A 17,564-nucleotide genomic window follows, 5' to 3' on the forward strand; every position below is an offset into this window, starting at 1 on the left:
AACAGAACCTCTTCTACAACTTTCTGAAGTTTTCAGAATTCATTAAAACAAACCTGAAAACAAACAGGAGGTGGCAGGAGCTTCATGAGAACTACAGCTGCTGGTGGAACAGGGAATACACCCCCCGGGACAGGATGTAAACCTGGAGCTGTGGGAAAAGAAACTGTATGAAGCCAGTGCAAGTCAGCTAGACTTGAATTGCTTTTGCAGCATTATTACTTGGTGCAAATAATTACTACCCTGTCACTTTTGCCACTACTAATTACTTATTGTTTAGTCAGTGATCCGAAGCCTGTGAGCAGTGTGTATATTACCACTTACCAGACCCTAAACTACTTGTACTTATTTCCATGCGACCTTAGCATTAAGTAAAACACATATGCCTGTAGCAATCCAATTAAGTAACAGCCTAAAATTTAAGTACATGTTTAGATGACTGAAGACCAGGAGAGGCTCTGTGATTAGGGCTGTGAAACGCACAGGTTACTAACTCGCTGCCAGGTGACGTTTAACCACTTCTGACTGAGCAGCTGACTTACGTGCTAAGTGTCGTGGCTGAAATGGAATCATTTGTTGAGTGTCCGGTTTTGGATATTCAGGTTTTCTGTCTACTTCATCTTTGAGAACAGGCACGATGGAAGGTGCAACCACAGGGTCTGGAATTATAGCTGCCAGCTTGGCACGGGAGACATCCTGCGAAAGCCAATTAGAGAGCACTGAATTGGCGGGATCACATCGCTTGTTTAAATGACAGAACAAAACACCTCTCTAGACCAGTCACTTGTTTTGTCAGCATTGTCACTTCAGATGTCCTCTTAGAAGACCATCTGGGCAAAACTTGCATGTTTTCATTAAACATTTAGTCCTACAGTGTCCCAGCTGGGAGTGGAAACACTTGGTTTTGTTACCGAATGGGATCCTATTTGTCATTTTTGAGTGGCTCCTTTTTTTAGGTTAAAAAGCTTTAGGAGAACAGGTGCAGACCACCAGGCCTTCACAACTATCATTTCTCCCTCATTTCATTCCCTAGATTGCTTTAGCTGGAAAAAAAGAAAGTATAAGGCAGTCAGCAGGCGTATGATGCATCAGTTCAAATAGGATCATATTTTGGCATGTTACAAGCAAGAGAAATTGGCCCCAGGGCTGAACTATCTCCCGTACACACCCCCTTGCGGGCATTTAGGACAATGTCCTCTCTTGTAAGCACACCTGTAACTTCAAAACAACTTTGTCCCCATTGCTTCCAAAGAAAAGTATTCAGTGGCTCAACGTGACTCTTATTTCCACCTATCAGATTATTTCGTGACTGTGAAGACCAACAATTCAGGTGCTTTGCTAACTTTGTGACTTCTGTATTTTCAAAAATTACTCTTCTGTGTAAGAAATAAACTGCAGTTCCTCCAACAGAGCTGTTCCTGCCTCTCCGGCAGCCTATTTTACATCATGCTTAAAAAAAAAAAAAATAAAATCAACATTTTATTCTGTTCCAGTGGTTTTCCAAAGTGCCACGGCCTTCCACTTGACTGAGATAGTAGTTAGAATACGTGTGGTCAGAAACGAGATGGGGGATCACCAGAATGGGGTGTCCGGCCTAGCCTACATTCTGAATGGCAGCACCAAAGCGTTCAGCCGTAACGAACGACCGAACGGAGCCGCAGCCGCCGGTCTCCACGGATCGGTCTCCTCAGCCGCTGGCCGCAGCCCTGGCCCGCAGCGGGTTTGGTTTGAAATGGGTCCCAGCGGAGCGAGCGGAGTTTGGCCAGCCGGACAGGACGGGCAGCCGCCACGTGTCACAGAGCTGACCGGGCTCTCCAAACTCCAACCGAATTTGGGTTTTTGAAGGGGCTGAGGTTAGGGCTGGCGGAGGCCTGCGGCGGAGCGGCGATGGCACTGACACGTCGACCGAAGGAAGGTAAGGACGAACGCACGCAGTCGCGTCTGTCAGTCACGTTCCTTGCTCCTTTCTGCCCTTGGCCCACGCGCCTGGCACGTCGCTGCCCGGCAGGACAGCCAGGAGGAGGGAGGCGTTCCAGGCCTGTTTCACCTGCTTTTCTATCGGGGAAAAAGTGTAAGGCAAGTCCTAAACAAGGAACTGCTGGAGTTTGCTAGCACTAAAAAGCGTAACAGTACAATAAAGTGTTCCACCCACTTACCTTGTAACCAAGAGCCTTCAGTTCACTGGCAGAGCAGGGGTACAAGTCCATGAACTTATACCTGTCTACCAGCAGAGCCGTTTCTTTACCCTCATATTCCTCCTTGAATGCTGTAAACCTTCGTTTTTCAACTTTCAGTATACTAGCTAGATCACCAATGTTACTTTCAAAAGCTAAAAACCGAGCCCAGATTTCCCTGTAAAAGAACAGATAAATAAGACAGTTGCTGAAGGAGAAAGAATTACTGACCATGACCCAGTTAAAAAGCACACGAGAGGAGAGGCTCAAAGGAGGCAATCTGGGAACACAAGAGCATCTCTGCTACTTACTTTAGCACGCCTGTGGCATGCCTTCCCTTCCCAGTGCACTACCTATTTCTGAAAAAGCTTTCAGTCTAGTGGATCGTAAAGGACTTTGTTGTGGAAAGGAACGGATTACTGGTGTAAACGACCTCAGCATTTGAGGCAAGCTTTTATCATCAATGTAAGATACACAAATAGATTTTACTCATCCCACTACACAGAATTTCACTCTGATTCTGCTATGTGAAGGAGTTTTCAACATATATTACGATTTAGTTCATCTGCACAGACTAGCGTGCTCTCGCAGGTAAGAGCAATACCCTGTAACATAATGCCCAGCGCTTCAGCCTGTTACATCGCCCAAGAGATACACAGCTACTGCTAATGTCTCTGTGGAAAATCTCATCTATAGCTTAAGCAACGTCTGACCACATTTCTGGACTTGATTCAACTTTCATTTTAGCTTTGGAGTTCACCTTTGAAGAAGATTCAGCTTTTAAATTCTTGGGTTTTCTCACTTTTAAAAAGGACATAGAAATATTTCTCAGAAGAGATCAGAACTGAAGTGCAGAATGAACGGGCACAGCAGTGCGATGTTTGATTTCTTAGGTGTGATGACTACGTATACCAGAATAATAATGGTGATCACTCGCACTGCAAAGGGTTTGGTAACTGCTTTTTCGGAGAAATAAATTTTAAAAGTAGTACTGAAAACGTAGCAGCGAGTGGTTAATCCGAGTCTTTCACCATTTTATTTTCAGTTGCCTCGGCGTTGTTCAGCATTCTCCTCCCTGAATTCCTGACTCCCCTTCCCTAGTGTGACGCTCCTGAAAGCTGCCTCTCCCCATCTAGCCACAGCATCTGGCCGATACACGTCACAGCCGCGCCACCTGCTCCAGCCACTGAACCCTCACGGCCCAGGAGGATTTCGCACTCTGGCCTCAACAATCCAGCCTCAACGAGGTTTTAAAGTCAATAAATTAATGAATTCCACAGCAAGCGGAATTGGGACTTTCACAAATCTGTCACAATTGTTGCTATTTTGGACAGCATGAAGGGGGGAAGTAACATCTGTACCTAATTTTGTCCTGCTGCTCATTTTTCTAATTTCTTTGGGATGTTTGTAGTTGAAAGGGATTATGTATCTTTTTTAGCGTAGTGAAACTGCTTTTGCAGACATACCCGGATTTCTCAGGTGGAAGGCTCCCTGAAGTTAAAACACGTTCAAACAAAACTCTTGTATTATTGTCCTCTTTAAAAATAGAAAGAAAAAAAGAAAAATCACACTGAGTAAAAAGACAATTTAAAATCATTTCCATTCAAAGAAATGTGTACATTGAATTAAATATAAGGCTGACATTCTGATACCTGGGTTTGAACTTCAGTAAGCAGAAAAAAGATCTGAACACCTACATAAAACTTTACCAACGTTAAATTCTACTGTGAATTTCTCTGAAAGTCTATTTTTGTTGATAGCAACAAACTGATCCTAATGCAGGTTCCTTTATAACAGCGCAGCTATTGCTTGGCATCTCTTCAGGATCTCTGCGTTTTTCCGTTTACTTTAATTATCACAGTGGTGTATCTCGGTGATTTTAAATTTGGCCTTTCAGTTCATTACTTCCCTTTTAAATTAGGGCAACATTAATATACTTGTATATTCCTCAGAAGTCCTCCCAAAATTATTAGACCTGGTTCCCAACGATCAGTCAGCTGTTGTACGTTGCCAGCTGGGGGAACGGAGCGGTTGGTGGGTTTGTTCTTAAAACTGCCAGCCTCTGCCCCGTCTCTCTCCCTGTGCATTTTACCGTATCTTACATTTACGGAAGTTCAGTGATCAGTTTTCTTGTTTTTCAGTGAAGTCTGCTAGGTTGCTAAGACAGAGCAACACACTGGCAAGTGCTGAGATAATTTTCCTGACGGCAGTCTATAGAGAGGCATTGCAAAGATTCACGTAGACCTAAAAGTGTTTCTTGCAAAATTAAATACACTTTGATTTGAAAAAGATCTCTCTCTTTACAGCTCACAGGAGAAAAAAAAAGCTCTGAATCTGTTCCCTTTCAGAGCCTGAAAAAAAGGCACGGTAGCCCGACAGGAGAGAGTCGCGTGCCTGGTGCCTACAGAGCGCAGCGGGAGGTGCAGGAGGTCCAGCAGCACAGCTCCCTGCAGCCACCGCTCCCACCAGGACGCGGAGGCTGGCTCACCAAACCGAGCCGGCAATTTGTCACGAAACCCAGGCTGTGTCACCCCTCCGTGTTGTTACGCTACAAAAACTGAGCTCGAGTACCGAATCCTTGAAGAAATACCTGAAGAAATCTGAGAATCTAATGGGTACCTGGCAGACAGGGCTGGGCAGAGGAGGAGACTCTCCCTCTCCTCTAACTGCCCACGGAACACAGACCAGGACAGCTCCACACAAAGGTCTCTGTCAGCCCCTGCTCCCCACAGGTTTCTCCAAAGGTATTGACTCCTGCCCCAGGGAACCCCGCACAGAGACCTGCCACCACCAGCACCTCCTGCCCGGGGCTCCCCAGGCCCTGTGCCCCCAGCGCCGGCGCAGGCAGGGAGCCGCGTGCCGTGCCGTGCCGGGCCCCTGCCTTGCCCGGCCCCTGCCTTGCCGGGCCCCTGCCTTGCCCGTGTCCCCACTCTTCGCACTGCAAACCAGCGCCCCACAACTGCCAAGCAGGACCAATATTCACAATACTGCTTTTACATCTTGCTCATCTCATCTCTTTGGGGAGAACGAGTTTAAATTCATTCTAGCAGGGACCAACTAACCCATCACTCCTCTCATGCCGATTTCAACCTCCCATAGATCTTTTTCCCCAGGATTCAGGTTTCTCGGTGTACTCCCCACTGTTCACAGCAGATGCTGCAAAACTGCTGCAATGCAAGCGAGTTAGTTTGGAAAGGTCGCTCTCCTCTGTTCAGCAGAATCAAGATCTAATGCCAGCGCACTTCTGGAACTTCAGTAAGGACAAAACAGCAGGGTTTTTTCCAAATTAATTGCTGAGTTCTATGGAGAGGTTTCATTGCTCTTCAAGAAGAATTAAAACTAAAATACACAGAACTTGGCCTGAACCTAAACGCACAGAGAAGGCAGATTAATGCTTCATTAGACCTCTAAAAACTTCAAGCTTACCATTAAGGTGAGAAAGGTAGTCGATATAGGCCAGTACGTATTCTGGAATGTCCCCGTATTTTTTCAGCCCTAGCTCAAAAATCTTAAAGGCCACAGACTTATCCTACAAACATTAAAAAGAAAGTTATTAGCTTCAGCGAGCTACGCACCCTCCTGACACTTCTTTAATATCAAATTGAGATCTAGGATTACCTTACTACAATAATACTCCATTAAAGCTGCCGTAACATAGACGTGATGGCGGGTCCGGGCATCCTCTCTTGCTTTCTTAAATATCATTCTTCCAGATTTGATGCCTTCTGCTCGCCTTGCAAATTTCATATATTGGATATAAACCTAAGGTGCATATTAATATTTATATAGTACCAGTGCTAACAAAGAATACTAGGATGTAATAAAGCTTTTCCCTGTATCTGGAATAATCTTTACTCACGAAATACAGCTGGCATGTTGTAATAGAAACAAGACTGTGTTGTGCCTCTGTGTTCTTTCGCCATAATTACTAAGGTGAAGCTTTTTTTTATACACTTTTAAAAAAAAAAAAACGGACTATACCTAAGGCCGATCTCCTGAAATGCCAATAGTTAGTACACTGATTTTTCAAGGTATGCAGGTGAATGTAGTTTACATAAGCTGGTGCCTTCAGAGAACTAGAGGCTTATTGTAAAAATGGTAACTTTCCAACAAAGTTAAGGCATCCATCAGGCTAAAGAACAGGCAAAAGGCCCGATGAAGCATTTTACTGTACGCTATACAGTCCAAGATACAAATCATCCTGTCTGCAAATACTTATATCTGATCAAGGGAATAACGAACGGGCTATTTAATTCAGTGGCCAATTTGCGATTTGCATTTCTTTGGGATTTAACTTTCCTCGGGTCTGAATTAGATCACGAACAGCAGCATTCCTCAAATAGGAGGAACTGGTATGTGGTTCCTCAGAAAATGTGTATTTGGGAAGCATTATGGTGTGTGTTTAATGACTAGAACATGTCAGTAAATGGATACCTTTCCTCTGACACTGACCTGTTGTTTAATTTTAGACCTCAGACCTTCTTTTTCCTTCTCATGCTTTGTTGTGTCTATTTATAAACTACGAGTCACTTCTTGAGGGCAGGTTACTTCTCACACCATTTGTTCACAGCAGCACAGCTGGCACTACAGACAATGGTGTTTACCATCTAACGAGCAGATGTGCAGCAATACTCTCCGATACTTCTATGCTGCATTAGCAATTTATTTGCAAACTACATGTACACAGGAGCGTGTATTTCTATGGAGGGAGAACAGCGGGCAAGAGCAACCTGCTTTTAACCTGGTAAGTGGCGGCAAAGTGAAATTTTAGTTGAGCCACAAAACATCCACCAATTCTCATGAGCTGTGTCATGAAATCTTTAATATCTTGTATCTTCATTGCTTGTTTTGAGAGATTTTCCAAAAGAGACAGGGGAGAAAAGTGCACATGACTTAGTGTATCTAAGTGGATTAAAGGCTACAATTATCAACCCTGCTGAAATTTTAGTCTAATTCTGTCATCTCAGTGTTCCACCTGCTCAATCATCCCTGTGACCCAATGGACTCCTGTAAGTACTCCCCCAGTCTCTGCATGTCCTCAGGTGACTACCCACGCAAAGGTGGAAACCCCAGTACTAAGGGTCGTCTTACCAGAGTGGGATCGATGTCCTCAATAGCCAGGAGTCGGTTATATATGCTGTGTACTTTCTCATACTTCATTCGACTCTAAGTAAATCAAAAGGAAATAGGACTGCTTGGTAATACTGTTACAAATCACTGGTGAGTAAACAAAAATTGGTCTGAAGAAAAACCCAAAACTTCTGTTTCCTTTTTTCCCCAGTTGAACACTATGTCTGTCAGCCCCTTTGCTCAGACGCATTTTCTGTCTTGCACAGTCATTTCCTTACTTCCCACAGTACTTCTCACTAGTGCTTATGTACATGCTTTTCCAGAGTCTCTGAAGTCTATTTCTAATTTAGTAATACTGCAGCAGAACTGCCATGGTAGGTGTTTGGGATAATGTTTCCTTTACCTCTGTCTCTAAGTAACGTGAGGACAGCCAGGAAAACCACCTTCTTCACTCTCCAGCCTATGCACTTCAAATAATCCGTTCTGTTCCCTGCCAGCTGCAGCCCTCCACGCTGGACGTTAAAACCCAAATAGCCAGTGCGCTTCGGGTACAAGCGGCTGCGCTGAAAACCAAGGAGCCTTTTCCTGTTAAAGGCAAAGGGCTTTTTGTGCTGGTCACCTCAGGAGCTTCCTGCAAAGACTCTTCCGTGTTACGATAAGTGGATAAAAGATACCCTGCAGAGGATTCCATAGTCCTCATCTGATCAGTGGGAAACGGCCTTTATTCCTGATGGTTCCTGTGCCAAACGCACCATGGTCAAGGCATGACTCATGACCGAGGCTGTGCAGTGTGGTGGGGGCCTGGGCAAGGAGAGTTCTCAAGGAAGCCGCAGTGCAGGGTGCCTCCCACCTTCTGTCACAGCCATGCAAATACAAAACATTAAGCCCCCAAGAATGAGAGAGGAAAGGCGTTCTTTATCCCCATTTTAAAGGTGAAGAAGCTGATGCTTTGGTAAATGTAAATCTATCAGCCTTTGAACTTCATAGTGAATTGAAAAACATAGTCAATATTTAAGTGGGAAGACAGTAGATTTTCAAAAATTTTGTAACTCGTACTATGGGCTTTGCCTCTCCGTTTTGTCCGCTCAGTTTCAGACACACCAAATGAGTTTAAGGCTAGAAGACTCAGTAAATCAACTCTGTAGGATTCTGCGTATCCAGTATGTTTAAAATAAATGACATTATTGATGGGAGATGTCTTTGGGTCTTAATGTCAGTACATCACTATTTTTGCTCACCTCTTCATAATCTGCATATGCAAAATAAAGAAGCATATTCTTCTTTAATAAAGTGCTGATCGCTCTTTCATAAATATTAGCAGCCTCATCACTGAAAAGTTTAGCATTGTTCATGTCCTGTTATAAAATAAGTATGATAATGTAATTGTTCAGCATCTGTGACAATGAAGGCCAATCTATGGAATATCTTCTGTGTGTGACAAGAACCAGTGAACTTCCATGCAGTGCTCCAATATAGAGATAAATCATCTCCCCAGTACTTAAGGAATCACAAAATCAGGTCAAAAACACCCCCCAGACCTACAACTGGCCACCAGTGAAATAGTTTTTAATGATTCTTATCTCAAATGCAAATATTTTTATTTCTTAAAATAGCCCCAATTTTAAAATTCTGAACATGACACAACTTATGGTGCTAAATATTCTTCAGACCCCCCTCCTTGGTTCTTAAGTATTTGAGGAAAAATTAACAGTACACCATGACAAAGCAATGAGAGAAGAAAGAAAACCAAAGGCAGCCTGCTTACCCCCTTCTCAGCTAGCAGTTTACTAGATTGCTCGAGGTACTGGGCAGCTTCATACCAGATATCTGGGTGGTGTCCCAGCACCAAAAGGCATTGCTCATAGGCAAACATAACTGGAAGGAAAAAGAGTAAGAAATGCTCCTTGTATATTACTGCAGAAACGGCGCCATCTTGCACAATGGAAGTACGAAACACAAAACCCAGCAAATAAATCAGGTGCTATTAACCCCAATTAGTTTTGAATACAACGATCACACCTGCAGCGCTTTTACATTGCCAGGAACTTTATGAATAACCAGCAGCTAAAACCTGCCTCCCCCTCAGAGGAAGAAGCAGAACCCATTCAAGAACATCAGCCACGAAATCAAGTTGTGATCCACCGTCTCCTGACCTCCAATGAAAGCTCAGTGGCACACGACCACAGCACTGTCCCCCAAAATCCACCGATTGCTTTCAGCTTGGCTTGAGCAAAAACTAAAGAGCCGTTTGAAAAAACCACCCACACTATTCAAGAAGCTTGATCTACTTCTGCTCCAGCACGATCCCTGAACCCTAAGTCACGGCATTACTTACGCTGGAGGTCATTAATGGAGCGAAGAAATACAATTCTGTATGTCCTAGCACAACATCTAATTACCTCTTTTTGTTATGAGAGTTTGATCTTCTGTACGCAGAGGATTGCTCTTTTCCCACTGGATGTACTTCTTCCACATGTCTACCTGCTGAGCCTCTTGTGGGGTGTTTTGTGGGGGGACAGAGGGAGCATTGCGGTCCAGGCCTTTCATCACTGTCTCATATTCCTGAAACAGAAGCAATGTTTTGAACAGCAGATTTAAACACATTAAACACTTATTTTAGATTATGCTTTAAAAAACTGATACAAGTATTTTAGAATACCAACCTTACTAGTTTAACGCACACTTTTATTTGAAAATAAGAACCAAGTGTAATGCTAGTTTGTAGAATTAAACAGAACAAGGAAAAAGCAACAGAAGGTTGTACCTTTGCTACACGTCGTGCATTCATATAATCTCTACTCCTGTCTTCAATCATCTTCTTAGCTAAGTGAATATTGATGCCCTGGAGAAGAGTAAAAAAGGGGACTGGGAGTGTGCAATTTCACTTCGGAAATACTGAATCTCATTTCATACAGAAAAGAGCTTGAGAGGGAATGCAAAAGTGAGCAAGAAGGACAAAGTTATTTTAAAATACTGATCTTGACAGGTACTGCATTTCTTCTAATAAACCTATGGGCAAGAACTTACTTATCAGAGAATAAACTTACTACTAAAAATCATCTGACCTGAAGCACCTCGGTATATTTTTAATTACTTATAGCTTTCAAAAATACAACAAACTTTACCTAAACCTGGGGGGGGGGGTGTGTGTGTGGTGTGTGTGAAGTGGAAAGAATGCATTTGTGATTTACGTTCTTCCTCTTAAATCACTGTCAGTGCCTGGTCAGAGCCACAGCTCCCTGCTTTGCTGTTCACCAGGTGCAGACCGAGACAGCACACGTGCGATTCAGCTTTCTTGGACAAGTAGTAACAGCGATGGATCGCCCAGCTCAAAGCTCTGCCTTCTCTGCTCCCACAGTCACTGACAGCTTCTAGAAGAGGTTACATCCAACACGCAGCCTGCCATACGTGTACCCGTGTCAGCTGAGGCTCAAGACCTGTCATGGCAGGGACACCTCCACGCACAGAGGGCCCTGTCGTGCTGCTCAGCAAGAGCAGGAGGGGAGCTGGGGCAGCCGGGCCCCCAAGCACAACCCACACCTCAACATCAGCAACACAGGGCCGGTCACAGGGTCTCAGGCACGAACAAAATCTCGAAGAACCGCTCTGACGGCAGAACAAGCAACTGCCCTTTTGTCCTGCCTGGGCCCGGGTGGATTTTGCTGCCGTGGCTTGCCAGGACTTTGAGGAAGGCGAGCGGGGGTTTCAGTCCTGTTCCAAGCAGGCCCCCGAGCTGGGTACCGCCTCCTTACGGAAGGAAAGGTACCACCTGGACTCGTGCAGAATGCTGTCTGGGGTAGCTATCTGGGCCAGCTCATACAAAACCAGCAATGCCCCATTTAACCCAGGACTGGGCTGAGGACACAGCAACGTTCTCCCAGGATGCACTCCCAGCCTCGTGAGGTACAGCCGGGTGGCTTTGGGAGCCAAAGATTGTCACTTCTGTCTCGCTGGGGCTGTTGCCACTTTTGGCCATTTGTTTGATTAAAGATACTGGTGACCGACAGGCTGATGCCGCTACCCGGTGGCTACTGACTGAGCTAAAGGGAAGCTTGAGTTTTAACTGCAGCAAACAGCCAGCAACCTTTCGTACCGAGACCTGCACGTGATCTCTGTGTTGTTGGGCTACTGACGTGGGGAATCGCTTGCTCCTCACCAGAAGGGCTCTTTGAGGGGGACTGCCTTCCCCATGCCAGGACACCTGTGAACAGCAACCCTTTCCACCAGGGCCAGCCTAGCCAGAACAGGACGTGCAGAAACCCGTGTCCGAGAAGAGTGCCAGCCCTCGGCTTCCAGCCACTCTGAACGGCCCAGGTACTGGTTTGTGTTACAGGTGTCAGCCAGAGCTGCCTCAACTAGAAGGCGGCACAGAATGGATGCAGGACAGCTTTCAGCTATCGTTTTGACAGCCTCCCTAAGCATCAATGAAAGTAGCAGGAACCAGCAGTGACAGCCTTCATTCGCTATGTGGGAGGGGAAAAGGAGGGAAGTTGTGTGGGGATTTTCCTATGCAGAAGGCAGGTTGCTGGGTGCCTTCCCTGGTGGTCAGCAGGCTATCTGTGCTATCCCTGAACACCGACGGGGTGACGAGCTGTCCCCGCACACGCTCGTGGCTGCGGATGCCCGGAGGTACTCCCGCTGGCTAGGCACAGCGGCCCTACTAACGTCAGAGGTCACACCAAGCCTCCAGCCCGCATCGCTAGCAACGTGGGAAGAGGACTCGTCCCTTCCCTCCTGCTCAGCGCACAGCCGACCCACAGCACGCCGGCAGCTGCAACCGCGGGCGCAGCCGGCAGGACAAGGGAGAGGGCTGACCTGCGTCCCTGCGCGCAGGCGGGCATCGACCCTCACCTCTGCTGGCCGGGCTGGGGTAACAAGCTGCTACCAAACGTGTTTACAAGTACACCAGAAAGCTGCAGCTACAAACCAGCCTGCAAGGCCCGCGAGTTGAGGTTACGCTTGCCGAGGTCAGTGTGGCAGGAGACTCACCTGAACTGATGCTGTAATGGCTTCAGGGGAAGGACGGCGAGGAGCATTTTATAGGTACTCGAGACCACTTCACTTAATGCTGTGAAGGAAGTCCAAACCATCACAGCTGAGTGCCACCGCACCCTGAAAGGAGGGGAGTGCCTCCCTGGGGAACCATGCCCTCACTGCCAGCCGATCTGCACCAGCTTCCATTAAATGTGTTCTCCATCACTGATGACAGTGATTTCTAACTCACTGGCAACTCCACCGGGCCAACTGGGAAATGGGACCCTTAGATGTACCCTACAGGAAGTCTTTAAAAAAGAATGTAAAAATTCACTCAGGTACCTGTACAGTTTTGCCACAGGTCTTGGTACGTACTGCACACACAAAACATGTTTGTATTGCCGGTCATCTCTTTTATACGTAATTATTTAGTAGAAACAGTTTGGGCACCATACTTGATTATAAGATTATTATTTCTTTCTTAATGTCACAAACAAATTTCACGTTCTTGATTACCTCTTCATATTTGTTATAATCTCTCCAGAGCTGTTCTATGTTTATCATTGGATTCACGCAGCCACGCTGGTAAACCCTACGGACAGCTGTTATCCTCTGGTTTTCTGCATAAGATCCTACTGCTTCTCTAAATAGTGGGGAGAGAGATTAATGTCAGCTATTACAGATCATAACTGATATGAACATCAACATTGCATTAACTGAGCTTAAAAAAATTCTTTTAAGGTACTTACACGCCTTTCAAAAAATTGATGTAATCCACCCAGATCTATGTAAGAAAAAATATTACATATAATGAAACCAATGTTTAGTTGTACTTGTTATAACGTTAGAAGTAAAATGTGTTTTGATAAAAAAACATACCTGGTATGACATGATTTCCATGCCAATCTTATCCAGAGCAAAATCATATGCCTGAGCCATTTTTTCTCTGAGGAAAAAAACAAACCACAAAGACCATAGAGCAAGTGTTTAGTATTTAAAAAATTCTTTATTTAAGAGTATTCTTTCATGCAGCAAATTCTAAGCAAACATTGAGGTATGAAAGGTATCATTCAACAGCTGCGTTTAGGGGTTTTTTCCCCTTTTTTTTTTTTGACTCCAGAAAATTATTAGAATCTATTGGTGTCAATCTAGCATACTACCAGTTCCTGAGCCTCCCCCCACTTAAGTAAGTGGAAATCCACCTATACTATACTATGTGAAGTTGAGAAGACAGAAAACAACTGCTTTCTACATTTTCTTAGCCGACAGATGTACCAGTGGTTTCTTTTTTTCTCAGAATTGCCCAAACATGTTGTAATTCTCCAGGAACACCAAAAGGCTGGGGCAATTAGGAGTAGCTCCCCTGTGTGGAAACTGCCCAAGACCTTTCACATGATTTCTTACCCCTCAAATTCAAAGTATCTTTCCCCAAATTTAAAATGTTCACAGAATATTTCCTTGGTCAAGTTTCAATGAAAACGGCTTTTTCTCTCTCCCACTTTTCTCCTGGTTTCCTTTACTCAGACATCTTTCAGTACCTTACTAGGTCCACGACAGTATTAACAGGAAAAATAGAGGAAAGTTAAATAAGATAAAAAGCCAGGGGTCCCGGATACTTTTTTTAATTGTTTCAAAACAGTCTTATAAAAACTAATTTTAAAAACGGCTCATTTTTTTTTTTCTGTTAATGGATTAGTTATCTTGTCAGTTATAGTACAAAGAAATTATGGTGAGCTGGGAAAGAAACAGTTACAGATGCCAAAAGGTATTGATTTTTTGAAACCTCAAACAGGGAGAAAAAGCACTAAGCTCAGTCCACAAGATTACAAACAAGCAAAATGTAGTAACTGAAAGGGGATTAATACACCCCAAAGTTTTGACACTCAGTTTTTATGCCTTTTTTTTGCATTCCAAATCTTTCCCTAATTACTGAACTATTCACTACTGCTAGTCAAACATAGTACCTCAGCTGGAATCAGTGCTGAATTTTGTGGAGACTAACCAGGACGCTATGGGGGAGGACAGCAAACGGTCCAGAAGTGAATGTTTCAGATTTGTTCAAGCGCCAACCTCAGCTGCAGGGAACCACCATAGATACGCCAGCTACTCCCCCGCTCTTGTCCCACGTTGTTACATGGATGCAGACTAAGGAAGCAATTTTATCCAGCAAGCTCAACTAAAGGAACTTTAAAGAAAAGGCTTTCTAAATGCAGGTGATGTATTATCGCCCCCAACACTCTACTAGAAGATCCCCAGGCAGGTTTGCCACCCAGGCTCCTCCCCAGCCCCTAGTCAAAAATCAAGAACAGATTCACTGTAAAACTAGAATAATTCAGAGCAACTCTGTTAACTTACTTGTAACTAGGTAGCTTCCCCTTGGTTTCTCGTACATAGGAAAGGTAACATTTCCATAAATCAATGTGTAAAACCTTCATAAGGCATCGCTGAAATAACTGTTTAATACATCAAGAAGATGTGATCAGGATTCCAGATACAGAAATTAGGTTTCTACTTTTAAAGCTATACAGTATGAATTAAAATAATCTTTGTAATTATGATTGAGATTTGTAAAAAAGAACAAGTTAAACTACTCATCCTTTTGACTAAAGCGCAGCTCCGTGCTCTGCACGGGAACTGGAGAGACTTAAGCAGAGAAATTCCCCTGCGCGCTTTACCGATTACCGTTTGGTAGCAACAACAAATTGACCTCAGTGGTAGCTCTTATCTGTGTTTTTGAATAGCGCATTCAGCGACAGCTACAGTTCTTTTCAATCTGCTTTAGCCTAATCACAAGACACTTGTTCTTGCTATAGAGATATATATTACATATATTGATAGGACTCACCTTTTCCACTTTGTCATAATTTTTTGCTTTAATCTATAGGGAAGCAGAAAAAAACAAATCACTTAAGAAACTATTTTAGAATAGTAGGAATATATTCTTCATACAGTACTATAGCATTCCAGTTTGTACTTTGGCTGCCTAAACTAATTACATTGTAACACCACATAACTGTAAAAATATAATTAAACATACAAAAGCCACGTACTTTGCTTAGCTTTTTCAAAATTAGCAGGTTTTAAAACTTTTTTTATTTTTCACTAGGGCCAAAATACAAGCATGAGTAGGTAAAGTTGCTTTCCTGTATTCTGGTTTGGACATCCAGACTTAGCCTCTTATTTCAAGGTATTCTGTTGCCTTAACTGCATATATTGACTCAGGTACCAAAGCCTCCAGCTCAGGATTCAGTGAATTGAGGCTCAAATACCATCTTTACAAAACTAATAGCCTAATAAATGTACTATATTTGAATATTTATTTCTCAAAGTACACTTTGCTATAACATGCTCATGCTGAATAAGGGAATAAACAAATCATGAAGAACTTGGTTTTTGACAGGTACCCCCCGCCCTGGTGCCCCCTTCCAGGAGGGACCAAACCCTGATCACATCTCAGCACTTGTTTCATTCCGCCCGCCCGCCCGCCGCAAGGGCAGAGGGTGAAACTTAGGCTCGAAGTAAGAGGCTGCCTTTCAGACACGACAAAGAAAAGCACAAGAGAGATGCAGAGGGCAGACTGGCACCCTTCACACATTTATTAGCTCCAGTTACGTTTGCATACTAAGCATTCTGTAGAGACACACCCTGAAGAAACAAGGAAAATCGACACCACCTTTAAAGGCACTTATCTGTGGTGAAATAAAGAGCCTTTAATGAAATAAGGATTTGTTGCACTGTGTGGATTTCTTTGAAGCATCAAACCGCCTTTTAAATGTCATTGCTCTCTGCTTACTTAGGGGATTCCCGGCTTTTACTTTGGTGTTAAACACAAGAGCCACCGAGGCAGCTCTGAAAGCCTTTCCTTGTCCCCACGAAGCATGGCAGTAGGCAGCAAACAGCACCCTTGCGCACCAGGTATTAATTATATCATTTTTGTAGCATTCCCATCCTGAAGCACAAGAGAATTTTTAACGGAAGCGTTAGGAAACGCTGACTGATCTGCAGGAGGCCTAAACCGAGTATGTCCTGTACTGCACCGTGCACTGCCTTTCCTGCCTGCTCTTCCCCAGTTTATACTCCTGCAACACCCTGCTCGCTGAGAGCCCTAACAGAGCATCCCCATTTCTCTCACTCCTGAACAAAATCAGTTAAAAATGAGAGAATTCAAACACGTTTTGCAGACAAACTTTAATGGCATACTTAGCAGACTGGACCCTTGTGTCTGTACTGCTTTCAAGCTGGAGCAGCACCCCGCCCAGGCTGAAAGGATTTCACAAAATCCAGGTTGACAGAAAGTTAAGCCTAATTACCTCTCGCACACACAATTTTCACAGTCCTTCTGCAAACGTCAGTTAAAAGGTATCTGACCAGAGACATGACTGATTACAGAAATAGCAATGCTCTGAAATAATACTTCAGTAAAATCAGGAGGCAGCACATCCATGCTACAGAGAACACCTCTAACCCCTGCGGTAAGACACACTGACCCAACACACCCTCAGGCACGGGCACATAGCCTACTGCTGCTTCCTCACAGCATTTTGTGAGTAAAGCACAATCTTTCAACCTTTAAAAAAACCCTTATAATGTAGGGTTGTTTAGACATAAGTCTTCAGTGGGCACAAATTAAGGAGTCTAACGCTGCTCTATTTCTAGTTGAAGGACAGTAAATTCTTATATTTAAATTTCACCTCCATTGTAAAGTCCAAAAAAAGACATCTCCCATTTTTACGTAATCCTTTTTTGACAGTAAGAGTAACTTTTCAGGTTGCTCAGGACCTCATAGAATATGATGAAAAGGACTCAACTCTTACTAAGAGCCAGAGCTCTCAGTCTACGCCTCCCATCCCGTGCAAACTCCTTTTATCCTTGGTTACTGAGCAGAAAAGAACACTTGAATCTTGGTACTGCCTGCACTTTTTTCTGCCTGTACTTACTCAAGTAAAGTTTTCAATTAGATGAGCAGAAACTTTTTTTTTTGTTAAGAGTGAATCCTCAGGAGACAGTATAAATCCTTTTTTTTTTTCTCTTTTGGTGAAAATTAAGAAAAATTCATCCACGGCTTTGCCACTGACAAAAGGCATCACCTTGTAGTTATTCCAGAACAAGACCAAAAATATTTTTTAAGAGCTCAAGAGCTGTAAGCAGGCAGGGCACAAATGAAGTGTGCCTTCCAGGTTTAGCCACGTGAAAAGTGTTTTGCACATCTGCCTTGAGTTACCGTGCCCATGCCTAGTCATAGCTGATAGGGCTGTGACTGCTTAGCGTGTCTGCCTGCTCCTTGTCACCCAAAAGGCCAATGACAACCATAACTCAGCACAAGTGACCTAGAATGACCTCAGTAATTGC

At 44.0% G+C, this 17,564-nt stretch overlaps 1 protein-coding gene across 1 annotated transcript in view; it reads right to left on the minus strand.

Moving 5' to 3' along the window:
* Nucleotides 1-17,564, minus strand: part of CSTF3 (cleavage stimulation factor subunit 3) — a 50,936-nt gene that overhangs the window by 1,709 nt on the left and 31,663 nt on the right. The window contains exons 4-19 of the mRNA XM_086471936.1: nucleotides 15,061-15,093; nucleotides 14,571-14,668; nucleotides 13,095-13,161; nucleotides 12,965-12,999; nucleotides 12,732-12,858; nucleotides 10,006-10,083; nucleotides 9,641-9,803; nucleotides 9,007-9,116; nucleotides 8,480-8,596; nucleotides 7,263-7,337; nucleotides 5,790-5,933; nucleotides 5,598-5,700; nucleotides 3,638-3,707; nucleotides 2,154-2,349; nucleotides 540-693; nucleotides 54-148 (exon numbers count right to left, since the gene is read on the minus strand). Coding sequence (XP_086328062.1) covers nucleotides 54-148; nucleotides 540-693; nucleotides 2,154-2,349; nucleotides 3,638-3,707; nucleotides 5,598-5,700; nucleotides 5,790-5,933; nucleotides 7,263-7,337; nucleotides 8,480-8,596; nucleotides 9,007-9,116; nucleotides 9,641-9,803; nucleotides 10,006-10,083; nucleotides 12,732-12,858; nucleotides 12,965-12,999; nucleotides 13,095-13,161; nucleotides 14,571-14,668; nucleotides 15,061-15,093 — 1,665 coding nt within the window. The remainder of the gene's footprint in view (nucleotides 1-53; nucleotides 149-539; nucleotides 694-2,153; nucleotides 2,350-3,637; nucleotides 3,708-5,597; nucleotides 5,701-5,789; nucleotides 5,934-7,262; nucleotides 7,338-8,479; nucleotides 8,597-9,006; nucleotides 9,117-9,640; nucleotides 9,804-10,005; nucleotides 10,084-12,731; nucleotides 12,859-12,964; nucleotides 13,000-13,094; nucleotides 13,162-14,570; nucleotides 14,669-15,060; nucleotides 15,094-17,564) is intronic.

The sequence above is a fragment of the Leptosomus discolor genome, chromosome 12, assembly GCF_034619465.1.
Source record: "Leptosomus discolor isolate bLepDis1 chromosome 12, bLepDis1.hap2, whole genome shotgun sequence".
NCBI lineage: Eukaryota > Metazoa > Chordata > Aves > Leptosomiformes > Leptosomidae > Leptosomus > Leptosomus discolor.